The 16,281-nt window shown below is 41.0% G+C and overlaps 1 protein-coding gene across 6 annotated transcripts in view; it reads right to left on the bottom strand.

The window, feature by feature from the left end:
• The window catches only part of LOC124789605 (RISC-loading complex subunit tarbp2-like), a 116,531-nt gene that overhangs the window by 77,288 nt on the left and 22,962 nt on the right, over positions 1-16,281 (bottom strand). For all 6 annotated transcript variants that reach the window (XM_047257017.1, XM_047257015.1, XM_047257019.1 and 3 more), the window contains one exon: positions 12,559-12,719. In XM_047257017.1, the coding sequence (XP_047112973.1) occupies positions 12,559-12,719 (161 nt within the window). The remainder of the gene's footprint in view (positions 1-12,558; positions 12,720-16,281) is intronic.

Below are 16,281 nucleotides of genomic sequence, written 5' to 3'. Positions count from 1 at the left end.
CCAAGAATCTAACTGCTGTTAATTATGGCTTTTTGTCCATTTTCTGTACTTCATATTATGGGTTCCACTGTTTCAAACTTTTGACTTGGTTGTGAATGCTTCAGCAATTTATGGCTAAGATTTTAATCATTTCATCTGTGTAGGTCATTACTCTGAGTAGTACACCACTACTTGTGTGTCTCATTATCATCATTATCTGAACAAACCAGGCTAAAATATTTTTTTGTGCACTCCACATACAGCCAGCCACCAGGCTAGCAGCCTCTGATACGTATTGCACCTGACCCACTTACTTGTGGGTAAGTCCAGGAAATCAAAGCCTGTATTATTACAGAACCTTCTAAGTCTGTGATTCAAGCCTTCTACACAAGGTTCAGAACCATAGGGTCCCGTCCAGTTCGGGGATGAATGCTGCAGATTGTACACTTTGTTGAAATTCCGTGAGCAAGGTTGGTGTTTTCAACCTTCTGCCAGTCACTAGACTGATCCATGTATGACTTTGGGCACCAAATGATGGGCATCATTCATTCCAGCATGCATCACACTCTGCACTTGGTTGCACATGGCTCCCTCAATGGCTGCCAGAACAGCCTCTTCATTATGTCCGATGAATCTTCCGGGCATGCATGCAGAATGCACAATGTAACCATTCCCATCACTTGATGCCATTTTCATAGAAGATTACACTATTCACCATATATCTGAACTGCTGACAGTAACAGACACCAGACCATTTGAACTCGTTTTTCCATTACCCAAATCACAGCACACTTTCCAATAAGTGAAGTTTGCCTCACTGGCTCAGTTTCATTTTCAGTATTAGTGGAAAATTTCATCTAAAGCTTTTTGGCTAGGTGATTTAATACTGAAAAAACACTTTTATGAAATTTATGGATTCCTCAAAGATCGTTTGTTGTACTTTTGTTTAGGGTATGTCCACTAATACACATGCAACAATGTTGCAAACAGTGCTAACGTATAACCAATGTCCACTTGTTAACTATTATATGGAATAGCACATAACACTTATAATGTGAACAAAACACAGTACTGTAATACAGCAGTTGAATCCATAAGAAATAAGTTTATGCTGTTGTTGTGGTCTTCAGTGCAGTGACTGGTTTGATGCAGCTCTCCATGCTACTCTATCCTGTGCAAGCTTCTTCATCTCCCAGTACCTGCTGCAACATACATCCTTCTGAATCTGCTTAGTGTAGTCATCTCCCTCTACTATTTTTACCCTCCACGCTGCCCTCCAATACTAAATTGGTGATCCCTCAATGCCTCAGAACATGTCCTACCAACTGATCCCTTCTTCTAGTTAAGTTGTGCCAGAAATTTCTCTTCTCCCCAATTCTAATCAATACCTCCCCATTAGTTACGTGGTCTACCCATCTAATCTTCAGCATTCTTCTGTAGCACCACATTTCAAAAGCTTCTATTCTCCTCTTGTCCAAACTATTTAACATCCATGTTTCACTTCCATACATGGCTACACTCGACACGAATACTTTCAGAAATGACTTCCTGACATTTAAATCTATACTCAATGTTGACAAATTTCTCTTCTTCAGAAATGCTTTCCTTGCCATTGCCAGTATACATTTTATATCCTCACTATTTCGGTCATCATCAGTTATTTTGCTCCCCAAAGAGCAAAACTCTTACTACTTTAAGTGTCTCATTTCCTAATCTAATTCCCTCAGCATCACCTGATTTAATTCAACCACATTCCATTATCCTTGTTTTGCTTTTGTTGATGTTCATCTTATATCCTCCTTTCAAGACACTGTCCATTCCGCTTTCTGTTCAACTGCTCTTCCAGGTCCTTTGCTCTGTCTGACAGAATTACAATGTCATTGGCAAACCTCAAAGTTTTTATTTCTTCTCTAAAGATTTTAATTCTTCTCCGAATTTTTCTTTTGTCTCCTTAACTGCTAGCTCAATATACAGATTGAATAACATCGGGGATAAGCTACAACCCTGTCTCACTACTTTCACAAGCACTGCTTCCCTTTCATGCCCCTCAACTCATAACTGCCATCTGGTTTCTGTACAAATTGTAAATAGCCTTTCACTCCCTGTATTTGACCCCTGCCACCTTCAGAAAGTATTCCAGTCGACATTGCCAAAAGCTTTCTCTAAGTCTAAAGAAAGGCAAACCTACATTTCTAGCATTTGTAATCTATTTTCTAAGATAAGTCGTAGGGTCAGTATTGCCTCACATGTTCCAACATTTCTGTGGAAACCAACATGATTTTCCCAGAGGTCGGCTTCTAACAGTTTTTCCTTTCGTCTGTGAAGAATTCATGTCAGTATTTTGCAGTCATCAACACCTGCTTTCTTTGGGATTGGAACTATTATATTCTTCTTGAAGTCTGAGGGTATTTCACTTGTCTCATACATCTTGCTCACCATATGGTAGAGTTTTGTCAGGGCTGGTTCTCCTGAGGCTATCAGTAGTTCTAATGGAATGTTGTCTACTCCCAGGACCTTGTTTTGACTTAGATTTTTCAGTGCTCTGTCAAATTCTTCACGTAGTATCATATCTCCCATTTCATTTCCATCTACATGCTCTTCTATTTCCAGAATATTGTGCTCACATACATTGCCCTTGTATAGACCCTCTATATACTCCTTCCACCTTTCTGTTTTCCCTTCTTTGTTTAGAACTGGGTTTCCATGTGAGCTCTTGGATATTCATACAAGTGGTTCTCTTCTCTCCAAAGGTCTCTTTAATTTTCCTGTAGGCAGTATCTATCTTACCCCTAGTGATATATGCCTCTACATCCTTACATTTGTCCTCTAGCCATCCCTGCTTAGCCATTTTGCACTTCCTGTCGATCTCAGTTTTGAAATGTTTGTATTCCTTTTTGCCTGTTTCATTCACTGCATTTTTATATGTTCTCCTTTCATCAATTAAATTCAATATTTCTTCTGTAACGCAAGGATTTCTACTAGCCCTCATCTTGTTACCTACTTGATCCTCTGCTACCTTCACTATTTCGTCTCTCAAAGCTACCCATTCTTCATCTACTGTATTTCTTTCCCCAATCTTATCAATCGTTCCCTAATGCTCCCCCTGAAACTCTCTACAACCTTTGGTACTGTCAGTTTATCCACATCCCATCTCCTTAAATTCCCACCTTTTTGCAGTTTCTTCAGTTTTAATCTACAGTTCATAACCAATAGATTGTGGTCAGAGTCCACATCTGCCCCTGGAAAAGTTTTACAATTTAAAACCTGGTTCCTAAATCTCTGTCTTACCATTACATAACCTATCTGAAACCTTCCAGTATCTCCAGGCCTATTCCATGTATACAACCTCCTTTCAGATTCTTGAACCAAGTGTTAGCTATGATTAAGTTATGCTCTGAGCAAAATTCTACCAGGTGGCTTCCTCTTTCATTCCTTACCTCCATTCCATATTCACCTACTACATTTTCTTCTCTTCCTTTTTCTACTATCGAATAGCAGCCACCCATGACTATTAAATTTTCGTCTCCCTTAACTATCTGAATAATTTCTTTTGTCTCATCATACATTACACCAATCTCTTCACCATCTGCGGAGCTAATTGGCATATAAACTTTTACTACTGTGGTAGGTGTGGGCTTCATGTCTATCTTGGCCACAATAATGCGTTCACCACGCTGTTTGTAGTAGCTTACCCACACTCCTATTTTTTATTCATTATTAAACCTACTCCTGCATTACCCCAATTTGATTTTGTATTTATAACCCTACTAAGTTTATATTATTATCAAAAACTTTGAAACACTGACTGAAGACCCAGGTCTAGGAGCAGAATAGAGTGGAAATATTGCTCAAAGAGTGGCTAACAATTAACTACTCAATATATTAATCACAACATTCATAAGCTTTAGAAAATTCTCAAAAACATACTTTTCTGTCACACAGATGTACAATTAAACAAGGGAACAACTGTTTTTGAATAAGGATTCCACTATCAAAAGTTTATAAGAATCTCAAATTCAGCTTCTAATTCACGATATAGTATTTTCAGTGCTGCGTAAGATCCATAAGGAAGGGGTCCCAGTACACCCCATCTAGTGCAATATACACCATCAAAAAAAGTTTTGCATCACCTTGGTTCCAAGAGTTCTGGAACATGTACAGAAAATTGAAATTGAGGTCAACATAAACATCATTTCCACCCTTTTTAATGCTCATGAAAACTACACATTGCATGTTGTACCACCATACAGCGAGACCTTCAGAGGTGGTGGTCCATATTGCTGTACACATAAGTACCTCTAATACCCAGCAGCACATCCTCTTGCATTGAAGCATTCCTGTATTCGTCGTGGCATACTATCCGTAAGTTCATCAAGGCGCTGTTGGTCCAGATTGTCCCCCTCCTCAACCGCAATTTGGCACAGATCCCTCAGAGTGGTTGGTGGGTCGTCCATAAACAGCCCTTTCCAAGTTATCCCAGGCAAGTTCGATAGGATTCATGTTTGGAGAACATGCTGACCACTCTAGTCGAGCGATGACGTTATCCTGAAGGAAGTCATTCACAAGATGTGCACCACAGGGGTGGGAATTATTGTACATGAAGACAAATGCCTCGTCAATATGCTGCCAACATGTTTGCACTATTGGTTGGAGGATGGTATTCATGTATCGTACAGCCATTACGGCACCTTCCATGAACACCGGCGGCGTACGTCAGCCTCACATAATGCCACCTAAAACAGCAGGGAACCTCCACTTTGCTGCACTCGCTGGACAGTGTGTCTAAGACGTTCAGTCTAACCGGGTTGCCTTCAAGCACGTCTCTGACAATCGCCTGGTTGAAGGCATATGCGACACTGATCGGCAAAGAGAACGTGATGGCAATCTTGAGCAGTCCATTCGGCACGTTGTTGGGCCTCTCTGTATCGCGCTGCATGGCTGCCAGAGATGTCGCGAGTGAAGCTGTGCAGAGGCGCTGCTAATGCATGGTTGTTTACATCTTTGGGTGGGTTTAGTGACATCTCTGAACTGTCAAACCGACTGTGTCTGTGATACAATATTCACAGTCAACATCTGTCTTCAGGAGTTCTGGGAACCGGGGTGATGCAAAACATTTTTTTTGATGTGTGTATAAAGGGCATTCAAATGAAACGCAGTCACTAGTGTAAAGTAACGATAACAGTTTTATTAATTCAAAAACGTAATTATACACAATACACATACTCAAAAATAGTTGCCAAAACTCTTGGCACATTTATCCCATTGCCACGTTAGTCGGTCGATTCCATCCTTGAAGAAGCCAGTAGGCTGCTGTCTTATCCAGGCCTGGACCCAGTCATACATTTCATCGTTCGTTTGCATTATGGTGTGGGTGGTGCCTATGCCAATATGCAGTAACTGATGGATCTCACACACGGTGATTCTGCGGTTGTCCAAGACTAAAGCATTCACTTCTACAACCACTTCTGGTGTGATGACATGATGAGCCTGTACAGGACGAGCATCGTCTTCCAATGACTTGCGCCCCAAGGAATCATTTGCGCCATTCCACAACACTTGAACAACTCAGATTGTATTCACTCAGCCTTCACTCGTCGATACATTTGACAGTCTGCAACTCCCTCCACTGGCAAAAATTGAATCACTCCCGCTTACTTGCCTGCATGTTCGGTAGTAGACGATAAATTTTGTGACCACCTTCTCTTCTATGTGAAACCACATTGGCGCTATGCAACACCAAACTGTGTGCACGTGTCAGTCTCTCTACCAATAGATGGCGCCACCATACCCGCAGTTACGTGGTGCCACTTTACGTGTAAGGCAAAGGTACACGCACTGACCAGGTTTCATCTGAATGAACCACATTGGAGCCCCGACATATTACCTAGCAAAACATTTGGCTTCGCCTCTGAGCCATTTGGCAGGAAAATATGAATCACTTTTGAAACTCAGGAGATTTTATACAATGACTGAAGACTTTGTGGCTCGAGCCAGTTGTATTAGTGAGTTTCGACGTGGTCTCTTTGTTCACACAAGTACCTCCGGTGGTGTCATAACAACTTATAGGAATTAAGTTGGATGAGGACATCTTAAATCTATTCAAACATTTGCTTTCCTCGGCTTACATTTTATTTAAAGAACAATATTTTGAACAAACTGACAAGTGTTGCTATGGGCTACCATAGTAGCTAACCTTTCTACGGAAGATTTCGAGGAAAAAGCATTTCAGTCAGTAGTACTGAAACCTACATGTTTCTGGGATGACACCTTTGTATTTTGGCCACATTGAGCAGCAATGCATTTCTGGAACACGAACTCCCTGCATCCGAGCATTTGCTTCACCATGGAAGTGGAGGAAAATAGACACCCCCTATTCTTAGGTGTCTTGGTCTGCAGAAAAGAAGATAGTTCCTTGGGTCACAGTGTGTTTCGTAAACCAACTCTCACTGGCCTAAATCTATGAGCTACGAGCTGCCATCACCCATCTCAACACAATGGTGTGTTAAGGCCTCTCAATCATAGCGCAGGAGTTATCTCAGATACATGGAGCTTACTCTGATAAACCTGTACGCACTAAAGCTCAAGAACAGCCAGAAGAAACAGAGAGCTCCAAGACGATGGTTATTTTACCTTATGTTGGTGGCATGTCCTTTAAGATTGACAGGCTGTTGAAGAAACATCAAATAAAATGTGTCTTCTACCCTCTAGCACGAGTGCAAACTATGCTGGGTTCTGTTAAAGACAACCTAGGGTTAAAGAGACCAGGGACATATAAAATCCCGTGCCAGTGTGGGCTATCATAAATTGGTCAGACGTGTTGCACAATTAAGGACAGATGAACTGAACCTAGGTGTCACAACAGACAGGACCACATACTGGGACCCCATCATTAAATTATCCGTCAAAATACATATAAGTTACGACCTGATCAACAGAGACATGGGATTTCAACTCAGCAAGGTATGGAAATCAGCACCGGCAGTACTAAGGCATCTTTGATCACAGACAGACGAATTCGAGTCAACACAGATGGAGAATCAGAATCTGCACATTTAAGCTGAGTGCCAACACTGCCTGTACGCAAGCTCGGCTACAATTTGTAGCCACCCTATTACCACATCATGAAAGTGAAGGTCATGACCAGTTTCTCAAACTGGGGACAGTAGATGTCACCCTGCCCTATGATCTGCCTATGAGGACATTATAGCCCCACCCCTTGGCACCTGCGTTTTTCTAGCGAGTCAGCATATGTATTGGTGGGCCATTGCAGTAATACATAATTAAGTACCTAAAGATGACGAGAAGCTGTTTTGTTGAAATATTGTACAACTTTCACTACATTATCCGACACAATACCCACGAACCAATGAAGTAGTATGAATTTGTGTAGCACTCACAAATGTTTGAAAATACAAATGCATCAATATAAACACAAACCTTGACACAATCAATGAAAGATTATGTAAAAATGAAAAGAACAACAGAGTGCAGAACCCAGAATTTCAAGTTGGACCTGTCCTACAAGTAAATGAATGTCTAAAATGCACATTTTTTTTACTTAGCCGAATTCTTAAATTCTTTCACATTGGCGTGCCAGACACGAACACTGCAGAGTGTGTTTATTACAGTCAAAACAGCAAAAAATCCTGAACAGCCACAAAACCTAATTGTCTCCTTGGGCATTCCATATTAAAACATTGTTTAAGTTGAGGTACCAGTATCAAATAGGACTAATGGAGGCTATCGAAAGTACACACAGGAGGTCAGCACAAATTGTCACAGTACCCAGAGACAGTGGCCTTATGCGTGAAAGTTGTGTTTGTGTGAATGCATGTGCGTTCTCTACTTCGAAAGAAGCACTTTGTCCAAAGCTTTAATATTTTAGCAGTCAATTTCATTGTGACTGTCTGTGACGACTCCTCCTGTATGTAGTGAGCAGCTTTGTCCTTTCCATATTGTTGTAAATTTCTATACTATAATTCATTTGAGCACAACAACATAACTACTTTTTACTGGCAATTTATCTTCACTGGACTTAACATTAGATGTGAGTGTCATGCTTAACAATGACAGTCAGTTTAAAATAAAACAGGATTTCCTGCCATCAGTGGATGCATATCCACCTCTTCCAGTTTCCAATTAAACTTTGCAAAGGGAGCTGCATTGAATGGACATATGGATTCAGGTATCTTACAAAAACCCATTGCTACCACTATTTCCAATATACTGACCTCTATCCACAATTTTGTGTTTACAAGTGCTTGTTGTAATTACCCTGAATCCTCCTCTCTGTTAAGTTCATTTGCAGTGTTATGTAGAAAGTACTGATGTTATCATGGCAGGAGAGAAATTTCTCACTGCTCAAACAATGAAGTACGAGATGAAATGTGGTAATACAACCCATTACTGTTTGTGTTGCATTTCACCTCAAGAAATGTGTAGTGCTGCAAATCAATGTGGGATTATGCAAAAAAACAGTCATTCCAAAGACGAAGATAACACAGAAATGAACAAGTGGGAACTGTAATTAAAATACCATCACTAATGATATTTTATATTCTTCTTCTTCTTCTTGTTTTGTCTACCTGAGGACCATGTTAACTCAAGTCAACTTCGTCTCTGCTGATCTTTCTCCTTGTCGAATATTCTTTCATTCTCATACTTTGCAACATCCTTTGCTCTTCTGCCCATGGTTATATTGATCTGGGTCTAGTTCAGCCCTCAAAACCTGTGAAAGCCCGAATTTTTTAAATTAATAATCATTGTGTTGTACATCTCTTGTTCCTGTATTTTGAATTCTTCTAAATCCCTCTGTACCTCTTGGGTCCAGAATATTCCGGTTCTCTTGTTCACCAGAAACTATCATTTGCTGTGCTAACTTCCCATGGACCATTCTAAGGATGTGTCTGAAAAACATGCTCATTCTCTGATTTTGTCAAAGATTCTCTCTATTTTGACATACAATTCTTCGTTCACTTGTCTTCTAAACTAACCATCTCCTGTTCTTCGAGGTCCCAATATCCTCCTGAGAATCTTCCATTCCACCAGTTCTAGTCTCGTTACGTACTTCCATTCTTACTAGGTCACAACTCTCTGCTGCGTATAAGGCTTTAGGATGGATCATTGTCTGGTACTGTCTCAGTTTTGTACTGATTGAATCATTCTTCTTATTGTTGCTGACCTTATTTACTTTGTATGCTCATTTTGTTTATTCGTGCTTCCATTGCTTCTTTTTCTCTCAGCCCAGTTTCTATTGATACTCCCACATATTTAAACCTCTACACCTTCCAAATTTTCCCTCCTCCTACTATCATCCACCCAGGAGCCGCCTTCGTCTATGTCATATACTACGTCTTCTTGATAGAGATCTACAGGCCTGCTTTAGTTGCTTGTCTCTCTAGTTGCATGATTTTGACAATATCACAATACCATCTGCGAATGTTAGTGGTCTATCCATATTCCTTTTCTCACCCCCCCCCCCCTCCCCCACAATTGTATTCCACCCACTCCTTTCATTTCTCATTGTCAAACAATGATCATCTTATCAAGCACACTGTCTCAATCCAGTTTTAATCTTTAAGACCTTTTAAAGACCTCATCTGAAGTTTACATTGGATATTGTGTTACCTAGAGTCTGTTTAATCAGTTCACCGAATCTTCAATCCAAACTTATCTCCTCTAAAATTTGGAACAATGTTCGTCTATCTCATGAATATTAAGCTTTCTTAAAGTCTATAAATGCCTGAATGAAAATTTTTCATCTCTGCTTTTGATACATGATTACCAGTTTCAGATTTAAAATTTGTTCTGCGCATAATCTTCTCTTTCTGAAGCCTCTTTAGTACTCACTGATTTGTGGATTTTGTTGCTTATCTACTCTGTTCAGCAATGCTTTTACTGGCCACTAGTATTAATGATCTTCCTCTGTAGTTCCCAGGCTCCGATTTATCTCCTTTTTGTGTACAGGATGTATTAGTGTTAATGTTCATCCTTTTGGAAGTTGCTGTTCTTTCCAAATTTTACTTCCAGTTTGTATCAGTTCGACGACTGTATTCTCATTCGCATACTTCAAGAGTTCTTCCCTATGAGCTTTATTATTCTTCAGGGTATTTATGATGCTCTTATCATCACCAACGGTTGGTGATTCCAAGTAAGGGTGTAATTCCTTTTCATAGCCGACAGTCTCATAGAGTGCTTTTGTTCAGGAGCTCTTCAAACTATATTAATAAAATGAAATATGTTTGGTGACAAACTGCACACTTTCTTGTAATTCCACAGATGGATTTAAAATATCTTTAAAAACAAGTTCAATAATGGTAAAGTAACGTTCCATACTATGGCCAGACAAATGAAGACTTTAAAAATATATTTAAATATTTTATTGGGAATAGGAAGTTCATACTGACGTTTTTGGCCTCATAATTAGTCAGAGCAACAATTTTATCTGTCCGATACAAAACTTTAAACATGTGTGTCATATATAAGCTCAGTTCTTGTTTGTGTTTAACTTCTTTGCAAACAGCCCCCATTTGTGGATAGGTTTCTTAACAAAATGACAATGACATAAAGCTCATTAAAGATGGTGCTAGTTATCTGGCTGATCCCGTTGATGCCAGCCACCAGTCCAATATCCTGATCGTGGAAGTCATCCATGCTCTTAGTACAAATGCCTTGTGCTCAATAAATAATAAACCTTATTCCAATGGGAAGCACAATAGTAATCTGCAAAACTGCAATAGCTGTGACCCTTTAGTTCCACAGGCTCTTCTACAACCCATCAAGCTGTTGGATGCTTTCACACATTAACCTTACTCCTCTGAGATGCTGCAGATAAATCAATATGACACTGGCATGACAACTCTGAACTCTGACACTTTTTTAAAAATTTACTATAGTTCTCTTTGACTGGAGCCCTTCTATAAGAAACATAACGACGGTGTTTAAATCTACAACAAAGGAATTTTGAACAAAAATTGAGATATCGTAGCTAAGTGCCATTGAAAATGGAAAGTACAGGTTAGAGTCACTGACAGACAGAGCCACTTCACTTTTAACTGCTGTGGCACTTCTTCCTACATAGGTTGTAGACATGCAGTACATGCAAATCACAGGTCTTTGAAGTGTGTTTAGCAGACACGTATGAAGAGACCACACCAACAGAAGAGTTTTTTACTACTTTTCAAAAGTCTGGAAACTATGCCAAATACCCTGAAATCTTGTTAGGTAACAGGGTTCTAGGTTTGGATAATTTATCCCCAGATAATGAAGTTTTTAGATTTGACCCTGTAATACAAACCTCTCTAGGAAATGTAAGACTGACAATGGCAAATGCAGGACAGAATAACAAGAATATTATGAAAAGGATAGATTGCTACTCACCATATAGTGGAGATGCGAGTCACAGATACGCACAACAAAAATATTGTCAAACAAATAAGCTTTCGGTCAAATACGCTTTCATCAGAATTACACACACACACACACACACACACACACACACACACACACACACACACACACACACACACTTTGAATTGTAAGTTTAATTATATTTTATAACAATAATTCATAAACTTGATTTTTTAAGCTTATTTATAATCTGTGGAGCCTGCCACTTCTGTACAATATTGTCGAGTCCAGTCTTGAGTCGAAGGAAGTGTCCAGATAGTCTGGATCTGCAATGAAATCAGTCTGCAATACGTGGGTATGTAAAAGTTTGTCAAGATTTATTTTACAAGGGTCATTCAATTGGTCTGGGAAAAAACTGTTAGTAGGGCAAGGTTGATACTTTTATGGCTCTAAGTTGACATCACTGGGATGAGCCCTGACCAGCTGATGTGTCAACATTCGTTTGCTTGTGCCTTTGTCCCGCAGTTTTCGCAAGGTCGGCATGGTTACGGTCAGATTTGGCATGGTTAATTGAAGGGGTGGCTGGATGCCCTTCCTGTCACCACCCTGAACCCCCCCACACCCCCTCATCCTCCTTACAGTCCTGATTTAGTACCTAGTGATTTCCTTTTGTTTGGTGCACTGAAGGAGGCATTACATAGGAAAAGGTTCCAGGACAACAAGGACGTGAAAAAGTTTGTGGGAAATTGGTTCAAATGTCGAGATAAAGATTTCTTTGCATCCGGAATAAAAAAGCTTGTCCCACTGGAACAAGTACATAAATGTTCAAGGGGATTGTGTTGAAAAGTAGAAAAAGTATTGCTTTGAAAAAATAAACACTTTTTTCTCCAGATTAATTTGTTTCTTTAATTACTGAATGATCCTCGTATAATATAGTGAAGATAAAACCAGAGTCAAGTGTATGCCATTCCTTTAATTAGACTACTGCAGTTATGTTCCTTCATGTGTGATGAAGCTATTTGGAATGTCAGAGGCAAAAATCATCAATGTCACTTCTACAACAATGGAGAAAATGTAAAGTGACATTCAACTACAAACAGTTCCAATATTTTGTGTTATGCTTTGAAAGTAAGTTAGTAGCCAAAGTTACCTTTCAACAACATATTTAAACATTTTGTACTACAAAGTTTCAACACCAGTATTTATTTGGGGCAACAAGATGCAACTTACCCACTGCCACAAAATCTCTGACACTGCACATCATGTGAAAATGAGGCATATGTGAAGGGCCTTGAGCGTTTACTAAATTGTATACAGGAAGAGGCCAATGCTTAGCTACACAAAACTCTTGGAGTCTTCCAACCATATTTACATTTGCTGGTCTTCCTGATCTGAAAATTTAAAACAATAAATAAATATTGCATTTCTATAATCTCACACAAAATCCCAAAAAATGTTTAAGTTTAGGATAAAACACGAAATCAAAAAATTTCAAAGAATATAATGAAAATCTACTCACCAAATGATGGCAGGATAACACACATATAAAAATATTAAAATCTGCAAGCTTTTGGAGCCAGTGAGATTGATGGGTGAAGAAAAAGGACTGGCGAGGCCTTGAATGTACCAAACAGCCCAATTCAAAAGCAAATTTCTTAGGGCATCACCTCCAATCTAGATACTCTCAATCCCTATATATAAAAAACAACTCACTAGTACACCTCTTGTCACTCAGTGTTATTGTTTTCACGAATGTATTAATCAGCTACTTCAACAAGTATATGACTTCCTAATTCAAGCCCTGAAATGAGATCCATTCTGTCATTTTTCTCACCACACCTAGAACAGCTTTTCATCATCCTCTCAATCTCTGCCATATACTTTCAGACCCTATGCTCCTGCTGCACATATTTCTCTCCCCTATGTGCGCTACCTCTGTGACTGCCCCCACTAGAAGACTTGCCCCTTGCACCCTCTTACCATCACCTACACCGATCAATCAGCAAATTACGACCACCGACCTTCTATCAATAGAAACCCATCCACGCGACGGCAGTGTCACCTGCCGAGGAATGACTTGCTAGTCAAGACAAATGCGTGGTTCTTGTAGTATCAGCGAGTATGCAGTCAATGTGTAAAAAGGGGAAGGCACACTATCTTGAGTTTGATCAAGGACAGAGTGTGATGGCCCACAGGCTCAGCATGAGCATCTCTGAAACTGCGCACCTTGTCAGGTGTTGGACGAGTGCTGTGACGAGGGTTTTCAGCATGTAGCAACACCATGGTGAGACCACATCCAGACATCGTGGGGTTGAGCGGCCATGTCATAGGCTGGGCAGACTGGTAAAACAGGACAGGAGGCAAACTGTGGCAGAACTAACTACCGACTTTAAATCTGGGCACAGTACAAGTGTGTCTGAACACACAGTGCACCTAACACCCCCAATGAGGGCCTCTGCATCTGACGACCCACGCACATGCCAATGTTAACACCACTACTTTGGCAACCACTACTGAAATTGGCACGTGACCATCGGCACTGGATATTGGCGCAGTGGCAGAGTGCTACACAGTTTGATGAATCCTGATACCTCCTTCGTCATGCCATCATCTTCCAATAGAACAGCTCCTTGACACCTGTACTGTGGGATGGAGACAGGCTGGCAGTGGCTCCATTATTTTCTGTGAAACAGTCACATGGGCATCCATGGGTCCACTGGAGCTCTTGCAAGGCACCACAATGGCAGACCATGTACACCCATTTGTGATGATCATGTTACCCGCCAGCAGTGAAATTTTTTTACAAGATAATGTGCCATGTGACAAGAAGACGAGTGTTATGGATGGTTCGAGAAACAGTGGTGAATTCCCATTGCTGTGCTGTCCCATCTCACCAGAGCTGAATGCAATCCAACACATCTCTGATATGATTGGACATGGCGTCAGAGCTTATCGGCCCACCTTCCCGGAATCTGAGGGAATTAAATGCCGTGTGTGTGTGTGTGTGTGTGTGTGTGTGTGTGTGTGTGTGTGTCTGTGTAGATGTGGTTGCCAATTCCCTCCAGCAACCATACTAACCTTGCAAATGGCAAAACATATACTATCAAAGGGAGAGCTACCCATGAAATGACATGTGGAATACCAGCTCTTACATGAGCACTGTTCGGCCTACTACTAACGATTTGTTTTCAAAGCTCTATATTTTCTAATATATTACAAGCACAAATATGAGTGATGTATGAATGGAGCCATAAGCTCACCAAGTGCGCATTTTGCACTCTAGAAACTTCCTACAATTGTACCCTTTGACCACAAAACACACATCCAAGCAGTACTCAAATTTGTTCCATACCTTATGCAGCAACATCCTATCAATGGTCATCACAGCACACAGTGATTGACAACCCACTCATAATTTACTAAAATGGCCGATAACTCAGACAGCAAACATAAATTAGAGTGTAAGTGGTTAAAAAAAGGGCACTCTGTCAGGAAATGGCAAACCGTCAAAGGTTGAGGACAATGAGCAGAAAGTAGTGGCGGATCACCACTTAACAAATGGTGATAGCTAAAAAGACAGTATCCAATGTTCAACCTAGTGAAAATGATCTCCTCAGGGCAAGAGGGCCAAGAGCAGGCCAGCCAAGCTGCTGGGAGTTGTTTAATCCCCGAGAGTTTGTTCCCACAACAGGAAGACCAATTGTCACGCAAAAGTGACACCACCTGATGACAAACAGCAACACAGAGATAATCGGAGGGAATTGAAGTACTAGCAGGCCAAGATAGGAGGACTGCGGCCTTGGCAGCAGTGTCAGCGGCCTTGTTTCCTGTCAGTCTGATGTGACCAGGGACCCACAAAAACAGTACAATGGCTCCATCAAGAGTGAGCAAGTGAAAGTTTTCCTGGACCCGTTCCACTAAGGATGGACAGTGTAAGCCCACAGAGTCTCTGAAGGCACAGAGAGTGAGTCTGAGCAAATGACAATTGAAAAGCCTGTGTCACCAATGTACTGCATGGCCTGATACACAGCGATGAGCCCCACTAATTACTGAGCAGTGTTCCGGAAGCAGATCCCAAAAATTGTCAGTGCCAATGACAAAGGCACACCTAACACCATGGTCAGCCTGAGAGCTGTCAGTGTACACAAGGGTATTATCACGAAGTTCCGTGTGAACATCGAGAAACTTACAGTGATAGAACGAGTCTGGAGTAGTGTCCTTAGGAAATGAATGAAGGCCAAGGTGAACATGAGCAGCCACATGAAGCCAAGGTTGTAAAGGGTTCACACCTATTAGGAAAGTGGCAGGTAGCATCTGTTTTGTCGATGGAAAAGCAAAGCCACTGTCGATGCCCCACACGTAAAGATGCTCAAGACAACGCCGAAGACACTACTCGAGGGGACAAGTCTGTGGAGAACTGCAATAGACCACAAAATCCCCAACAGAAAGGGAGCCGGAGATGCCTGGCTGGAGACAGGCCATAAAAGGTTAATGGCTACAGGAAAGAGAACAACACTTAGCATGGTTGGCTGAGGCACAATATTTTCCTGCATAAAGGGTCCAACAAGGCAGAACCCTCACTGAACACTGTCTTTTAAAAATTCCTGAAGAAAACGGGACAGGCGGCCTCGGAAGCCCCACGTGTAGAGTGTACGGAGGACAGCAGAAGTTGTAGGCTTTCTCCAAATCAAAACACATGGCCACATTTCCACAGAAAACCAGTCATGATGTGGGTTGACAAAGTGACAAGATGGTTAACAGCAGAACAGTGTGCTCGAAATACACATTTGCAGTGGTTAGTAAATTGCGAGACTCTACCCACCATACCAGCCAGGCACGAATCACACATGTCAGCACCTCACAAACACAGCTGGTGAGAGCAGTGGGGCGGAAGCTAGAAGGAAGGCGTTTGTCCTTACTGGGCTTAGGTATGGGTATGACTGGCTTCATGCC

Source organism: Schistocerca piceifrons, chromosome 3, assembly GCF_021461385.2.
Source record: "Schistocerca piceifrons isolate TAMUIC-IGC-003096 chromosome 3, iqSchPice1.1, whole genome shotgun sequence".
NCBI classification, from domain to species: Eukaryota; Metazoa; Arthropoda; class Insecta; order Orthoptera; family Acrididae; genus Schistocerca; species Schistocerca piceifrons.
The sequence above is the reverse complement of the archived record's forward strand: the minus strand, read 5'-3'. Positions and strand labels throughout refer to the sequence as shown.